General features: G+C 37.6%; 1 protein-coding gene across 11 annotated transcripts in view; it reads right to left on the reverse strand.

The window, feature by feature from the left end:
- The window catches only part of GRIA4 (glutamate ionotropic receptor AMPA type subunit 4), a 221067-nt gene that overhangs the window by 87369 nt on the left and 114805 nt on the right, over positions 1-18893 (reverse strand). For all 11 annotated transcript variants that reach the window (XM_027748373.2, XM_027748374.2, XM_039383436.1 and 8 more), the window contains exon 4: positions 4564-4748. In XM_027748373.2, coding sequence (XP_027604174.1) covers positions 4564-4748 — 185 coding nt within the window. The remainder of the gene's footprint in view (positions 1-4563; positions 4749-18893) is intronic.

The raw sequence follows: 18893 nt of genomic DNA on the forward strand, positions 1-18893 counted from the left end.
GTTAAGGAGGTAGGGTGTTCTTTTACCACCCTGAGAATAATGGATAAAAAGGAGCTAAAATTATCCTGGTATGCTTAAGTTAGAGCAGATTCTTGAAAGCAGGTGGAGAACTGCTGACTCAGACAGGCTGAAGACACTGTCTGTCTTACTGATGAACCAAAACAATAACTCTGACCAGTGCAGAAATGAATGTCTTGTTCCAGAGTTGCATTTAAACAGGGATTTGAGCTGTTTAAACAGGGATGAGTGCAGTGCCAACTAGCCAACTAACACTAATACCGGAACCAAGCAAAATGTTTCCAGTAACCCCCAGATATCTCCAGTTGCTACAGGAGACTGTATAGTCTTGTGTGAGTGAGCATGACCAAAGTAATGGAGCATAGCTTTAGTAAGAAAACCATCACAGTCTTGGCATATCCTCGAGAAGTAAGATTGAAAACCTTTGCTGAGACTAAGACGAGATGGTGCAATCCAAGCAAATCAGGTACAAACACTTGTGTGCAGCCTGAATACATCTCCTGGATTTAATGTAATGCCGGCCCTACTGCACCTCTCTAAAATTGAAATCGGAAAATGAAACTCCCATCTCTCTATACTTCACCACAAAAAGAAATACAGTCTTGGCCTTGCCCAAAACATCAGTCTCACCATAGCAACATAAAACCTAAAAGGAAGATCGCATGATGAAAATGTACAAGCAGGGTTGTGCACTGAGGGGGGGGCGGGGAGGGGAGTCTGGAATGCCTATACATCATTGGGTTCCAGAAGAGAAGTTTTCTCTGAAGACAGATCTCAGGTACAGAGTGTGGAGGCAGCTACTATATACACCAGGGCACACAGAGAGGAGAAAATAAATGAGAAAAGATAATGAACTAAGAAAAATATAGGAGACAAAAAGAAAGAGGAAGTGGTGACATTAAAGTCGCACAAGAAGTGAGGAAACAACAAGGTGCTGATTTTCTCAGCTGGGCAGCTGAAGTGGACAGAGAGGAGAAGACATCAGGTCAAATAATTGGGCCCCCAGTATGGTCAGGGAAGGAGCACATGAACTTCTTGATTCAGCAAGTGAAAAAGTCTCCAGTCTTCATTGCTTGAGGTACACAGTCATGAGAAGTGCGAGTGCGTATATACATGGGCAGTCACTTGAGAAGAAACTCACAAGCCCAGAAGCCAGTTTCCCTCCCTTCATTAGCATAGATTTAAGGGCAAAGCGCTTTGAGTTACAGTCTCATTACTGAGATTTAATTACTTTTCCTAAATGTTCTGCAGAACATTTACTTGTACATTGCAAAGTATTACAGTATAGTCACAACTTAGGCTCTCAATTACAGGAAAACTAGGCAGGAAAGAAGTTGAGTTAATTAGACTCACTGAACTTAATCAATTCCTCTGTGTATGTAGGAAAGAACATTCCAACTTTTAGTCCATCTGTGAAGTCACCTTCCCTGTCTGCTACAGGTTAGTAAAGCCTTCATGCAAAAGGAAAAAAATCGATGGCTGATATCTGAAAAAGGGTGTCATTTTGCATTTTCTACATTAGGCTAGTTCATTTTTGCTTCATTTATGTTTTTGGCAAACCAAATGCTTTTGTGTCTGAAACTGCTTCTGACTGCCCATCCTTAAACCAGCACTTGGTCTTTGAAGGTCATATTGGAGCCCCAAACCAGCACTCCAGGCCCACTTGTATGTAGCAGTGGATCTGATGAGAAACTTGTTTAAACATGTCTTAGAGTGGCTTTTGGTGGTCTCTTAGCAAACAGGTGCTTCTTCTTCCCAACACCCCCCAGCAACTGTTATCTCCCATGCAGGAATGTCCTGGGAAGATGTCCTAAGGTGTTCTCATTGGACCTTGTTAACCCCTTCCTGTGATTGGGTGTTCCTGTAAGACCCTTGAGACTTCTAATTGGTTACTCTGTGATTCCTCCTAACCCTGTAAATGTAACCCCCCCAACAATAAACTCTCTCTTGCCTCCTCTCCACTCCGGTGTGCTGTCTCTATGCCAGCCATGAGACCACGTGGGTGGAAGGAGGGGAGGGCACCTCTCCCCTCCAGGCTCAGGGCCTAAAGAAACCCCTGATGCTGGAGTTCCCTTTCCCTATCCTTCAAGACGTCGGAATGGTTCCTCAGATGGAAATGGAACTAGAACTGGACCGCCCCACGCCATGGGTGGGGAAAGGGATCCAGACTTGTAGGACAGCCTTTCTCGGAAGACCAGGACCTTTACAATGGACAGTAAAGCTGCAGCTCTTCTGCATACTTTGTCTAGCTCGGCTATAATGCGATTCCTGCTTGACTGTCCTTTGGAAGGATGGAGGGAATCTCCAGGCACAGTGGGGAAGAAGGGAATTCACATGATACATGAATTCCAATGTAATTAGGTCATGTTAAAAAAATTAAAATTTATACATATATATAATTATAATACATAGAATATATATATGGGCAGTCACTACTGAGAAAAGAAAAAGTCCACAAGTCCACAAGCCAGTTTCTTTCACTTCATTAGCACAGATTTAAGGCCAAAGGTTTTACACTTAGGCACAAATAAATGCAAGTACAAAAAAGGTTATTTCCTAGGTAAAATTTATCCCACCCCAAATTAGGCAGTAGCCAGATAAATCACTTCCTAAAAGTGATATAAGTATATTGCATGTTAGGTGTTAACTCCTACCCCCAACCCTCCCTGTGCAGTTAATTAAAAGAGGACTCAACTAGCTTTCAGGTTTGCCCTGTAGAGGCGTGAGACAAATTCTGATTCAGTCTGTTGTGGCCATGCACTTGATTTTTATAACTTAGCATGCCTGCATTAACTCCCTGTCTTAGGCATGCAAAATCTAGACCTATATGAACTGACCATGCAGGTGCCAATCTAGAAGGAAAATGACTAGCAGCTTCTGGGTGCAAATAAAATGTACATGTGAGATCAGTGAGATCCAAACATGTACTCAATGATTTCATTTTCCTTTGAAATGGAGAGGATAATTAGTAGATACACCTACACAGGATGGTGGGTGTACTTCAAGACTTATGGTAATAGAACATACTTTTTTTATGTCACATTTGCATGCCATGTGAAAGAAATCAAGTACATCATGTACACACACACAGAGCTGAGAGAGAAACCGTTTTTCTGAATGTATTTTACAAGACCCTCACATGGGTGTTCTGTTTTACTATAATATAGGATGAACTCAGGGAGGATTTAATTATAAGCTATAGAAAGTATGTGTCAAAACATAATGCCATTCAGAATATAAAACAATATAATGGCCAAATGAATGTCTGTAGCAATATAGCATTGTCTGTTCTTCTCTTCGCAACAGTCACAGAAAAAGTTATTGTTATATCAGCCACGCTATTAATTCTCAGTTTCCCTATTTACCTTTTGCCAGTGAAAGAAAAATTGATGTATATATGTCAATGAGTACTATTTTATGCATTTATGAGTACTATTTTATGAATTTCTGTATTGAAAATGACATTTTATTTTTCAGTAACTTCAGAGGCAGATGCATCATGAATGTTTTTGCTAAAAAATCTTCAAAATTCTCTAATCCACTAGCCAAGAGTAGCAGCGTGGTGGTGGAGGGTGCAGCACCAGTAGATGGCATTCATTCCCTTCAATTCCTGCAGCAGCAGTATGTACTGAACGGTGAACCTGCACCACAGCAATGTAATATCTGGGATCAATCGAGAAGCAGATAGTTAACCATAAGTTGTTTTCCTGTCATTTGACAAAATTTTCCTTTCAAGGCACTACTTTATTTTTCCATCATTCGAGGAAGAGCTTATACATAAACACTATATAGAGATAGATTTGCTGCATCTGAGTGGTAGGGTTTGATATTCACTTTGCACACTGGTATAGATACAATCCAGCGCAAGCCAGTCTGTCTGGTCCAGTATTTTCTTTATCTAATAGCAGCTTTCCATGATGGAAGAACCTGACCTCCCTTCCCAGTTCAATAGCACCTTTATTCTATCATTCTTCATGTTCCTAAATACTGTGCTAAGGTAATAAAACTATCAGTTTAAATATTTGTAACAATAATTTTAAAGCATGTTATGGCTAGAAATACGCAACCTATGCTATTGGCAAACAGAAAGAATACAGAATTTAACCAAGCTTTTTTTCTCCCTCTAACAAAACTGAGCTTTACCCCCATGAAGGTACAGACTGATAGCATCCTGGCAATTCAGCAACACAATGTTGTTCCACCAGCCCTATGACTGATGCAAAATGTATCAGTCACGGAGGTTGCTGGGAAGCGGGGCCAAATATGCAGCTACCCTGATTTCTGGCACCCTTTGCCCACAGACCTCCAGAGCAGGAAAGGAAGGGCTCACTGCACTGACATGCTGGCTCCTAAGACAAGTATTAAATATGAAAAGAAAATGGAGCAGGCAAGTAGACATACAAATATAGGCCCATGAAGAAAAACAAAAAAGAAAGAACAATCAATTTAATTTCCATTGAGAAAATAAATGAAATGTTATGCATAATGGTGTCTCATATGGAGTTTCAGTAATGTGCTTACAGTGACATTAAAACCAGGTATTACCTGTTCTAAGAGATTCTGAAGCCTCTCTATCTCACAGTCTATTACAAATTTCTTTTCTTGCCTTCGGTCCAGATCTTCTAAAAGCCGCCTGTAGCTGGCATCATTAAAATTCTCCACACAGATAGCACTGACTTGCCAGCTATTTTGTCCTGCTTTTTCCATAATAGCTTGAAGTATTGAATAACCTAAAAGAAAAGGATAAGACACACTAGTAACACAATCATTGCATTTTTTGAACAGAAATTTTCCTTAATCAATATTATGCCTCTTAATATTTCCTCTTACAGAGAAGGGAATAAAAGAATATATGTATTCCTACCTTTGTTGCTAGTCATGATCAGAACACAGTATGCAATTAACAAAGTTTACAACTGATGTGATCAGAATGCTGGGAGTGACTAACACCATGATGGATAATCTTCGTATGATTTATAAACACCAAAGTCTTTCAGTCAAGCATTCAGCTTCTCAGATTGGTTTTGTACAGTTTCTGTATCTGGGCATTTCACAGCACAGCAAAGAAAAAATTTGAGCCTACTCATCCAGTGGAAGTATTTGCATACCACAAAAGTATTCAAATGTTTTGCTTTTTTTTTTTCTTTTAACAACATTTAATACAAGCAGTTTTTAATGCTTCTTAGTAACAATTCTTTGTTTCATTTAATTATACATATATATGCCAGTATAGACATATGAATAGAAATCATATTGATGTGTTTCAGAGATTCTACATAGTTTGAATCAATGTATGCAAAGAGATTAGAGGTTAATGAATGAAGGGCACCATGGAAGCATTAATTGTTACTAATGGTAGGACTATTACTCTTTATCAGTAGCACTATTTGTTGCCCCCTTTGTCATCTTTGAGCCCATTCACAGAATGGAAAGGTAGTGTCCTGTCAGGGGTCACCACCTGAACCTGCAGGGCAGGCTCTCTGCCTTCAGTCTCAGGGTATCTTGGCCCACCAGCCCTTCACCTTCTTCCATCTCTTGTTTTTGTGTTGGTTTTTTTTTTTCCTCACTGGGGATGTGCAGCACAGAGGTAGCAGAGGAGCTTATGACATAACTTAAGACAGCTTGCAAGCCCCGTATTGACTTGCTCAACCAATTCCCCAAGCAGGAAGCACATATTATTCTATCTTTTATCCAGAGTAACTTGTTTAAAGCAATGAAGATTGTACACCTCAGATGCAAGTTAATGTTTGAAAAAGACAAAAAGGACAGAAGGACAGATATGTTTCCCAATAATATGTTCATACAAATGACACAATTCAGAGAAGGTTCCCCTGTCTAGAATCACAACAAAAAGTATTGTGGCTTTTTACTCATTATCTGGCAGAATTTTTTTCCACTAGCTTTAAACAAAAGATTGCACCTCTTAAAAATTTTCTTTAGTGATGTGGCTACTCAGTGGTAGCCTCTTTCCCTCTTCAACAAGAGGGTCCCATCCATGAGTGCAGTGACCCCCAGATGTCATTTTAATGCACTTGAAAATGCCATTGCATGACAGATTCCCTGTAAAAGAACTGTGAGATATTCTCACAGATTTCAAGAGGAATCTTCATAAGTTACATTTCAGAAAGAGCACTTTCCAGTGTGCAGTTGCAAAACAATATCAGAAGACCTACAACATAACTGAAATCTGAGTTTGCCTCCAGTCAAGTAATAAGTCAACAACAGTTTTATCAGAATATGAAGATTTTAGGACACATGAGAAACAAATTCTCTTGCAAATCTAGGAGTAGCTATTTTTCTATTGGATCCTGTGATATTTTCAGTCTTTGAAATATTAACTTAAAATCTGTATTTTCTCATCATTATGGCATTATGCACCAGCACTCAAAAAGAACATTTATTATGTTTTTGTCATCCAATTCAGACCACACATTTTAGATAAAGATACAAATAAATTATAATAAATACATAAAATGCAGAACATATTTTATCTCATAAATGAGACATTTACTTTATGAAACAGTATTTTATCTCAGGAAATGAATTCAAATACTTGATGTATTGAGTATTAAAACATTTCTGTATTCAGCATATATTTTTAACCCAATGACTGTTTTTTTTTCAAAGAACTATACAGCTTTCCTGTTAATTGCTACATAATTATTCTGCTTTTCCTGTTGTTATATCCAGTTTCCTTTTTGCCTGTAATTATCTCTCCAAATCATGTCGAGATTCTTTCCCAAACGTTGTATTTCTTGCTTCGTTTCCTATTCATTTCCATGTACAGACATACATTAAAACCATTCCAATGTTACAGAAGTTCCTGCTTCACTTACATGGTAACTTTGATTTGATCTTTGCTACAAAGGCAGTCAACATTTACTTAATTCAGCTTCCTGACACTAATTAACATTTTCTTTGATTCAGAATGAATAGTGTTTGAAACAGCAATTGATATCCCCTCCTTCCTTTCTTATTTCACTTGGACAACTTTACTAAGATGTGTTTTGATCAAACTGGTAATTTATCCCAGCATAAAGCACGGGATATCAGACAAACACATAGGAAACCTTTTCTTCTACCTTGGATCAAGGTTTGACTTGCCACATTTCATTAGCAACTGCCTTCATTCATGCATTTGAAGCTTCTGTAGCTTCTTGTTAGTAGCTGGCACTTAGATAAGGGGTTTCACGTATAGCATAACACAGCTAAACAGTAGTAAGTGGATGTAGTGCAATATTCTCCATCAGAATAGTTCAGAATCCCTACACAAGTAATCAGTGGTATGGTCATCTATTCATTGTGCAGGAACAATTTTTAATATAACAGACTGACAACGATGGAGTTTACACAGAATGAATAAAGGCATTCACAGGCTCAGTTGGCATAAAAATTAGACATGCTGTGGAGAATGCTTATTTGTCCAAAATAATTGGCTACAGCTGACAGGGAAAAAAAATTAGTTACTGCAAACATTTTATAAGGCAACCCCCCCCTGAAACTAACCTGGTATAATACTCAGAAACAGAATGCTACATTTCCATTCAGACAAAATTCTTAATCTTTAGAAATATGTTTCCCAAGTAAAGACAGCAGACATGAATATTACAGCTGTCATCTAAAAGGTATTTATTTTCTAGTTATCTGCTGTTTATTCTCAGTTATGCTACAGACAGATGAATGATTCATTTTTGGTAATACATTATGTACCATGTATTGTGGAATACTATTTATTGCATAAAAGCCAACTAAAAAAGCCCTAGGCTAACTCATATCATCTGAGCTGCACAATCCATGCTTTTCAAAACAACATTATTTAAAAATTGTTTAGGACTATGTCAATACATAAAAGTAAGCTAAGTTCTTACAAATTTTTATAGTAACCCTTCCTCATCAACTAATTCAACTTTGAAATGCAGAGAGCTCATTTACGAAAAAAATCAAATGGCTGTGCACAAGCATAATTTGTTGAAGCCTGGAAATCTGTGTCAACAAGGTCCTGGTCCTTCATGGAGTTTCTTCATCTTTTCTTTTTTTAATTATCAAATCTATGAACACAAAACACCAATGCAACTGCCTGGAAGGTGAAGTCCTTCCCAAATGCAAGGACGTTATATGCAAGAGTGGCTTCTTTTTTCCCCTTTGTGTGACTAGATTCTGGGGAATTTTCCTCAAATCACCTGTGTTGAGAAGTCTGCAAACTGCTTTTTGTAGGTCATTGATTAAATGTAGATACTACTAACAACTGCTTAAGGACCAGTAATACCAATTTCACCTCAATATACTGGAGCCAAGGCAGAGACAGGGCAAACCTACAAAGATTTTATTTTCCTGATCCCTTCTCTCCTTGCTCTTCTGTTCTCTAGTCAGGTGGAATTGTGATGATCTTGTGATACTGCTTTCCCCCCCCCCAAAAAAAAAGCACACATTCATAATGTTTGCAAAAAAAACCAGACATGAAAAGGAGAAGGCACTTCATCTATTTAATATAAAATCAGAGTTGGAGGTGCCTACTGCAAAAAACCTACATATTCAGGTTGATACTACAGCTAAATACCTCAGAAAAAAAATCCCATATTTTTTTAAGCCTTCTTCCCTCATTCCACACTCCATAGGCATTTTTTCATCACAAAACACATCAGCCAAACAAAAATAATACCAGATGTGCACCTGGTGCTGTATCTGTTTAGAGTGAGATTAGTACTTCTTCAGAGTCAGATATCTTCTGGAGGCCAAAGTGTGTAAAATGAGCAATTTTGTAGTTCAGGATTCTTCCTACTCACTGCAACAGTGCCATAATTGGAGCCTATACACAACCTTCCTCCACCCAAGTAGTTGAAATCGTGAGTAATATTTTTGATTTTAAAATTTCAGTTGCCTTTCAGGGTTTTTTATTTGTTCTCTGCTATACCAGCTAGGCTTTACCTTATCCAATTTCATTTCAGCAGTCAATCATTTATGTTCATTTATTTACATTTAAATGAAAAGTAAAATCTGATATCTAAATCTCTTCAGCATGTTTGAAATAAACTAAAGAGATAAAGGAGCATTGTCTTGAGTTATTTTTCTGCTGAAATGCACATTTTTGGCTCGTTTCCTTATCTTGTTTGTTTGTTTGTTTTTCCCTTCCTTGCCTGCTTTGACCAGAAAATATTTCAGTGGTCAATTACATGATATAATTAAATTTCAATAATTTTCATCTTTCAGCTGCCTTTTCATGCTCGGAAAACATTTCCCCAACCCTCTAAGCACATTCCTGATGGTCTTGCCAGGAGATAGAAAGCAAAGTGGCTACTTGCTCCAAACAGAAGTGCCCTCAAAAAAAATTCTCATTTTGAAATTTTTGCAAAGTTACTTATTATTAATTTTCTACAATGAAGAGGATGCAATATTTACATATTATGACTATTTTACTCTCGCTACCAGGCTGACAATACTGAATCACCAAGTTAACAGGTTAATATGGTTGGAAGCCGCATATGCAATACATTTGTTATGGCACCAGGAACAGAAGACATCTCTAATGAAGATAGGTCTTTTCCAAAGATGGGCATCCCATACTGCATGTTACTGAAATGCAAATTCATTTGCTTCTCTTTCTAGTCCAATTAATTTTCAAACAGGAACAGATCCCATTCCCAAGATTAGCTGTGATCCCCAAAGCCCCAGATACTGCTGGTTCTACTTTACGAAAGCTACTTCCAGCTACAAGAATTCATATCAGGATGAGTAGAAGAACTAAATTTTTTATAAATCCAACATACCACAGAAGTGAAGAATAAATGATCGAGTCATTTGGTAAGGATAAGTCAATATACTTGATAGTCAGGATTGGATTAATGTTGCTTAGCTCTAGCTATGGAGTAGTTGTCTAAGTTAATCACCCAAGATTTCAAAGGAGAGATATGTATCCCATTAAAAAAAGGTAATTTTTTGGTCTGAGGTATCTATCTGTCTATCTATCTCAGAGGTACTTTTCTCTCTCTTCAATGAATACTGAAGGAGTCTAGACGTGAGGCTTAGTGAAACCTACCACTTATCTAGCCAAATCTTGTCGAGATGAATCCAGACAGCACAGTGATGAAAACCATAAAAGAAATTTACAGTATGAGTGATTCATGACTGTACATTCCAACAATAACTAGAACCACTCAAACTCTAAATCTATTTTAGTTTCCTCTTTGTGATTAATACCTTTTTATTAACATATAGTTTTGTTTCAAATTTTTGGTGAGCATACAGCTTCCAGAACTCAAACACAATCAGTAAGATTTATAAACTCTGTCATTTAAATTTTATCATATGATAACTAACTTATTTGCATCCCCAGTTTTCTCTGCATTTTCAGTTGGAGTCAGAACATTCAACAAAAAGTACATACAAACAGGTCAATTCAGATGACAGAGTGAAAGCTAGAACTACAGGTGTGTTCTGAGTCCTTCTTGTGTTTAATTCATAGAAATTATACATCGACTGGAAAATGACAGGGAACTCAAGAAATAATTCCATCTATTCCTCTCTATTCCTCCATCCCCCAGGACATATGAATTATATTTAAAACATTCTAGACAGATATCTTTCTTTGTCCTTAAAAATCTCTAAAGAGGATTCTGTAACATCCTAGGTAATATATTCATTGCTTAATAATACTTATCATTAGGAGATGCTTCCTAAAGTCTAACCTAAGTCTCCCCTGGCATAATTTAATGCCACTCATTCTTGTCCTATCTCCAGTAGGCCTGGAGAACAGTTTGTTCCCCTCTTCTTTAAAGCAATCGTTTATGTAACTGAACACTGCTGTTACATTTCTTTTCTGTCTGCACTTTCTGAAACATGACTCTTTCAGGTTTTCCTTGTGGAAAATGTTTTAGTCTAGATTCTGGACAATTTTCCTTGCTTTCCTCTGGATATGTTGCAATTGATCCAAGTCTTTCCTGAAGTGCATTGGTGAAAATGAGAGGATTTTTAAAAATTTATTCCAGAGTACACATAGTTCTCTTAAATTTTTATCATCTGCAAGATTAACAAATGTATTTTATATTTCTCATACAAATCCCTAACAAATATATTGGACAAAAAACCTGGAACAGATCAATACTTAATACCTCCTTATTTGACAGTGAACCTGATATACTTTTTTCTGAGTGTGACCAGTTTTTTATAGATCTTCTAGAAATTTCATCAGGACAAAATTTCTTTAGCTCATTGCTGTGGGTTTACCTTGGTAGGCTGCTGAGTGCCCACAAGGCTGCTCTATCACACTCCCTCCTCAACCAGATGGGGTAAGGGAAAATACGATGAAAGGTTTGTGGGTCAAGAGAACGACAGGGAGAGATCAATCACCAATTGCTGTCACGGGCCAAACAGTCTCAACTCAGGGAAATTAATTTAATTTATTGCCAATCAAATCAGAGTAAAATAATAAGGGAAAAAAAGGCTTGAAACACCTTCCCTCCACCTCTTCATTCTTCAATCAGCCATATGGTTGTAGAAAGCCATTCTTGCCCAGAGGAGTTGCGGACTCCCCATCCCTGGAGACATTCAAGGCCAGGCTGGATGGGACTCTGAGCAACCTGGTCTAGTGGCATGGCAGGGGTGTTGGAATTAGATGATGTTTAGGGTCCCTTCCAACCCACACCATCTATGATTCTATGATCTGCTCCAGTGTGGACCTCCATGGGCTGCAGGGGAATATCAGCCCTGGACCCTGGAGCATCTCCTCTCCCTCCTTCACTGACCTTGGTGTCTGCAGGGCTGTTTCTCTCACATAATCTCACTCCTCTCTCTGTTGCACAGGGTTTTTTCCCTTCTTAAATACTTTATGCACGAGGTGTTGCCACTGTCGCTGATGATCTTGGCTTTAGTCTGTGGCAGGTTTATCTTGGAGCTGGCTGGCATTGGCTCTGTTGGACGGGAGGAAGCTTCTGGCAGCTTCTCACAGAAGCCAAACCTGTAGCCCCCTGCTACCAAAACCTTGCCATGCAAACTCAATACACTCATTTAGCAAAATTTCATGGAAGCTGTGTAAAAACTTGTACTAGAATGAGACACTGATTTTTTTTTCAATATCTACAAAACCCATTAGTTTGTAATAGAATGAGAATTACTTTATCTCACATAAACTAAAAAATCCATGTTTGGGTTTACTTAGCTTTCCAAATTCTATGTACTTTCAGGTGTATCTATTGTGATGTATGTTGTGAATTAAGCCACCTATACTGTCAATGATCAGAACAATTTAATTACAGATGGTTCTGAGACAAAACTGAGGAAATAACGGATCCAGTTTAGCCATCTCCTCTATTGCATTTTTGCTTCAAATATTTCAGAATACTTGATGATAAGGGAAACTATCTTTATGATTTATGTTTCTTGCCTCCCTAAGAACTGTGATATTGAATATTTTCTGGGTGTTGAAACACACCTCCAAACCAAGCTCTAGGTTTACAGTCAGACTTTCTGCCCTTCTCTCCCTTAGTCCTGTAGAGACTGATACCCATGCAACTTCATCTGCAGTCTTTAATAATCCTTCTTTCCTGAGGACAACATAAAGCTACAAGAAAATGCTGTCAATATATAACAACCATGACTTCTTTTAAAAAAAAAGTTTAAAGGGAAACAACAACATCCAAGTTATGTGCTTTCAGGGAGCAAATGGGAGGAGGTTTGGCTTACACCACAATGCGAATTCATGATCAAAGATTCAAGCTATGTCAGGTCCCATTTGTGCTACATCTACTCAGCAGCAAGATTTTCCCCTTTCTTTGCATTTCAGAGTCTGCAGCCTTCATACAAAATACACTGTAAAGGTAGTCTCATCAAAGTGCCAAGTGATAGAGCTAAGTGGGAACTCGAGAGGGACTGAAGAAAAGCCTTGTTTTTGAAGCCAGTCTGATAGTTTCGTTTGTACTTTCACAGTTTCCAGATACCATTACCCTTACCATTTCACTAAATGCCTTCAAAATAATGTCAAATTCCCATAATCTTTCTTATGACAAGCATGCACAGAGATGAAAACATCCAAGCATATTTACATCAAAAGCAAGTTTTTGTACCTTGTTAGCATTTTATATATTATTGGCTTTTATTTGTCTATTTTTAGCTATGTCACAACTGGCTCAGGCGAGAGTACTTTGGCTTCTCTGTAGTTTACAAGCAATGAGGAAGCCACATTCTTAGCAAATTTTAGCAAATTCTTACTACAGAACCCTGAATGCTAAATCAGAAACTGTATGTAATTACAGTGTTATCAGAACTTCACAAACTATTACCTAAAAACCCCCAGCTATTAAGCCAACAAGTGGAAAAACAGGGAGGTGAAAAAAAAAGCCTGTGCTACGCTTGCTCTCTGTCAAATCAGCTACAAAGTCTCTCTAAATAACCAGTTATCTGATATGTCATCTTGGAACTATCATTAGGGCTAATGTGCATCAGTATTTTTAATGAAAGGGCAGAAAACAGGAAAAAGTGAACTTATTTTGGAAGAAAATACAGTATGTTCAAATATTTAACTTATTACCTTTTTTCTTTATTATCATTATTACTATTTATTTGACAAATATCCATTTTAGTTGTAAATGTTCCTTGCTTTTATACATTATAGCTTCAACTTTTCTTCTTTAGTGCAATGCCTTAAAGACAAAATTATTAATTTGACAAAAACCTAGTCTGTAACACTATAGGTTAAGAAATTATCTTTCTTAGTAAGAAATTGTCTTTCTTGCACAATATCTTCATTGTCGTATAGCTATTTTCCAGAAACTGCTAGCTTCCCAACAATGTACCTTTCTAGTCTCAGTTTAATAGGATTTAGTTTGCCCTGTGATGATATACAAATGTACATAGACATTTGTGCAAATAACATCTGCAAAAAACACATCATAGAATATTAAGGCTGCAAGATAAAGCTCTCAAGAGCTGATATATCTTAAAATTATCAGCACCCTAATGTATTCTAGTATTGGTGCCATCTTTAATTATATTGTCACATATTACTTTTCCCCACAAAGCATCTGTCTCAGTAAGATACCTGTGCCCTAGGACAGAACTGACTGTGGGTACTAAACGAAGATCTTGATGTCATCTTGATGCCGACACTATCAGCAGTGTCATTTCTAATACATACATGAGAGAAAAAAAGAAAGAAGAATCTTCAGACTGAAGTAACAGGCATTCACATTAATAAGCATTGATATAAAGACATCAACCTTAATTCTATCTCTATGCACTTGTGGCCATGTCCGTATTTACTGGTGGCTACAGAGCAGGTAATAATGTAAGACTTTGCTCCTTCTGTAAGTTCTATTTGTAGGTCACAGACACACTATTTCTGATTTTAAATTTCAGTTATTTTAAGATATTTTTGATATTTTGATATTTCAAGTATTTAACTTTTTTCAGAAAAATGTTACATATCCTGAGAAAACAGGACTTAAAATTTGGATGCTATGATTACAATACGAGTACTGTTTGTTTGAAGTGAGTCTGAAATAAGTCTTATCATTTCTTTTAGACTGACACATGGACCACAAATTTATTAAAAGTTGATTGCCTCCCCCGTCAAAAATCATCCAGCAATTTGGAAATAAGCCTAAATATCTTTGATTTTCTTCCAGTTCCTAAAATTGCTCTTCTGATGTAGACCAGAATTAAGATGAGGCTCTTTCTTTTTGGGCTGGAGCAGCAATTTGTGAAACATTGAAAATTTCATATAGTGGCTTTTATTGAAGTGTAATGACAGTGATCATTCCCTTGTACCTGACACTTGTGAGACTGCACTTCAAATTCAGTTTTGGGCCCCTCACTACAAGAAAGACTTTGAGGTGCTGGAGTTTGTCCAGAGAAGGGCAATGGAGCTGATGAAGGGTCTGGAGCACAAGTCTGATGAGGAGCAGTTGAGGGAGCTGGCAAAAAGGAGGCTCAGAGGAGACTTTCTTGTTCTCTACAACTACCTGAAAGGAGGTTGTAGTGAGGAGGGGGTTGGTCTCTTCTCCCAAGTGACAAGTGACAGAACAAGAGGAAACGGCCCCAAGTTGCACCAAGGGAGGGTTAGATTAGATATTAGGAAACATTTCTTCATGGAAAGGGTTGTCAAGCATTGGAACTGCCCAGAGAAGCAGCTGAGTCACTATTCCAGAAGGTATTTGAAAGACGTGTAGATGTGGCACTGGGGTACAGGGCTTGGTGGTGAGCACAGCAGTGCTGGGTTAATGTTTGTACTTGATCTTAAAAGTGTTTTCCGACTGAAATGATTCCATGATTCTATGATGTTGAATAATCTTGCACCTCCCAGGCACTTCCTCTGATGGACTGCAAATATCACTCTCAGCAAAATCCTGAAAAATGCTTAGAATCTGAGTTTCTTAAAAAGAACCAAATCCTATAAGTAAAAACAGAGAAACGGGGAAGAGAATAATATGATCTTCATAGAGGACACTGGACTACTCCTACATGACTAAATCTCTTTTTGGTGTCCACATTTAAAAAATTAATGTTAAAATATTTGACAGAGGTCAAAGAAGCAAATCAAAATGATTTGAGGACAATACATAAAACATGCCTCAAAGTAAGAGACTTATGAGAGAATTTATCTCAACTGAAAGTTTGCTGGCTAACTCTGAGCTAGTTACTCCAGTATCCTTCTACAGGCAGTGGAAGGAAATAGGCACCTTCTGAAGGCAATTCACCAAACCTTCCATCATCTGCCTCATGTATTTTCAGAGGAGAAGAAATTCCTCCATGTTTAAAATAAAAAATCCCAATATTACTATTTCTCAGGTTCAATGCCATGAACACTATTAATATAGTATCGTGCATATCTAAAAAGCAGGACCAAAAGCAACCAGCAATGTTATCCAAATATCTGCTACTCGCATGCGTTTTAATTTCATTTTTCTATTTTGTATCTATATTTTGCATATAAAGATACAACATTTCATTTAAGTAGACTTAAAAGTTTTTAATTTAAAAAGTTAAAAGCTAAAAGGTTACTTTTATGCTTCTCTTGTGGAGGATGGGCAGTTACACATAGGCTTCCTTTGATTATTCTGGTGAAGGGATTTGCATACAATTACAGACACAATTTCACTTCCTAGCAGGAACAAACACAGGATGAAGTAAGTACTCACCATATGATTAGACTAATTTATTACATCCCACTGAGGAAAGCTATATGCCAAGAAGTAATCATAAACTCATGTTCAAAGCTCCAGTAGAATGAATATATTTAACAATTCAAATTAAACCTCAGCTGTAGGAACTGACACTTAGTGGGAAACATGAAAATGGGAAAGGTATAATGAAAAGATAACAGGTAAAAGAATACAGACATTAAAAGCTGTGATTGGCCTGTCTGAAAACAGACCATGACAGTAAATTGTGACTAAAATCTTGGGAAGTTTTTAGTATGTTGACCTGGACTTCAGTTAGTTTTAACTGACCTTAGCATTAATGTCTGAAAATGAACACAGTGACCAGTCAATAACTGCTCCATAAAAATTAAGTGCCTGTGACGTTTCATTATACAATGGTACTTGCAGTGACCGTTTTGAAAGCAAATGATCTTAAGAAGTTTGTTCATTTTAGAACTGGGTATTTTTCTTCCCCTGAACAGCTGTTTATTCACAGAAAAGCGCACTCTGGTAACATCCCAAGTCTTAATGAACAGGAATGAGCATTTCTGCCTTGGACTCACCAGAAGAAAAAATTATAAGGGTTTCAAAAAATGGAAACAGCACCTAATAAAAACGGATGTTTCCAAAATACTTCCATTTAGGGTATCTTCATAAATAGAAACAAAAGGCACAATTTGGTATCTGTAAAACTGTTACCCAGGAGAGCAGTGGTAGCAAGATACCCCCTTCCCCGCTGAGAAAGCATTGGACTGTGCATGTGTCACTGGATGCCCCTGAGTCCACTGTGTCATGATCATTAGGACTGAGAGTGTCCTGCGTGATCTCGTCTAAACCTCTCCATCTGGAGCAGCCTCACAGTATAAAAACAACGCTAAAATATTCACCAAGGAAGAGAAAAACGGAGAAAATTACTCTGCAGAATGGTACAAAGAATATTTATCAGAGAGGTGGGAAACTTTTATTGCAATCTTTTTCTTCATTAGCTAAGTAGTTTATAAAGGAATATTTGAAAAAGCTGCAGAAGATGTGGGAATTGGCTGCAAAAACTTAAGGAGGTGAAAAATAAGATGCAACAAAGGGATTTTCTGAGAGGGATGAGAAGTGAGAATTCAGTAAGTGCTGAATAGATCTAAAATACTTTTTAAATCTAGAACATATGTCTGGCATTTTAGACTTGATTTTAGGTTGAAAATAAGATTGTAAATAGGGTCTGATTTCAGTTGTACTAGTGCAAACCCAGAAAAATCCCACTTTCACCAATTTTTTTGAGGTTTCCACTGCTGCATTTGGAAATTAACATTTATTTCTGAAAAAGCTATAGGAGATGATAATCCATCTAATTATATAATGTTATTTAATTTTTCTGACACACTTCTGCCTGGAACGAAACTCTCTATGCTTATTGCTTAAAAAACACTGGGAAAAAACCTACCGCCCACTAATACTTCTTTATATATTTTGGCTTCTGCTTCCACTATCCTTTTCGATGTGACTGATAATTTATTACTTAATAGAGTATCTTAAATACTAGAAATTCTCTCAACTGTCTTATTTTCCTAAAGAGATACAATGTAGATTTGAATTTTCCAGCCTGCTTAAAGTAGTGGTGTCCAGCCTTTTCAACCTGAGCACTGAAACATTATTCCAAAAAGATCAGTGGGCCACAATTAATACTTGAGGGCATTTTCTCTGGAAGCAGAGTGGAAGGGAGCAGGCAGCACACCCGGCTCCCTTGATGGGGATCCTTAAGGGTCTCTAGGAGACCAGGCTGCAGCTGTAAAATTGAACAGAATTCCTTAAGCACAACATGTTTAGCCCATAATACTGAATTATGCCGAGTGGCACCCCGAAGGAACACTCACGTGGCAGCTTTGTGCTGTGACTCCAGGCTGGGATGTATGTGGTACAATGTCCCAAAGTACAAAAGACAGGGTGACCTCATTCCTCTTGCTGAAGTTACCTGCTAAGTCAGGTTCCAAATCATTGAGCCAAATCTCAGGCTAATTAATTGCAAATAAACAAACATCACCATTGCAGAAACTGGACATTTGCCTATATCCCTTATGAGAGGGTTTCATAAGAGACAATTTGCACAGATATAAGCAGAAACAGGAGTTTCCCTGCTGAGCTGTTAACACTGGAGATGATACGAGGACAAAAATCTCAATACTGACATGCTGCAGGACATTTACACCAAACAACCTTGGAAGGACGGCGTAAATTTGCAAAGTCCTCACATGTGTGGTGGTGGTGTCCATCCCCCCCCTCCAATGACCTGTCTTGGGGCCAGGCTGATTCCATGGGCTGGAGCTACTCTGAAGCACCATGTTGTGTCTTCCACGGTTGTTTGTGACAGACACAAAGAAGAGATTTTTCCTTAATATAACAAAGCAGACATAAAACATCAATTCATGGAAGAATACACTATACCAATTTTACTTACATTTAGCATTCTACTGATGATGAAACCTTGACTTGTGTATCACCAAATGAACACTTTAAAAAAACTTAATGGTTTAATTTAGGATGTATTTGTGCAAGAAAAAGAGTTGTAATTACTTGATAGATATTTCTTTAATGTTTTAAAACTATCATGAAATATAAGATAGGTCTGTACAATACAACGTACAGTAAAGAATGTGGTTAAAATTTTCGGCACGTTGATAGGAATAACTTCATTTTCATACATAATGTTGTGCTCAAAGGCCTCATTGTCCCAGGTACTGTCCAAAGTATGTGGGC

Source organism: Pipra filicauda, unplaced genomic scaffold, assembly GCF_003945595.2.
Source record: "Pipra filicauda isolate LSUMZ 115617 unplaced genomic scaffold, ASM394559v2 scaffold30_size5312502_pilon, whole genome shotgun sequence".
NCBI lineage: Eukaryota > Metazoa > Chordata > Aves > Passeriformes > Pipridae > Pipra > Pipra filicauda.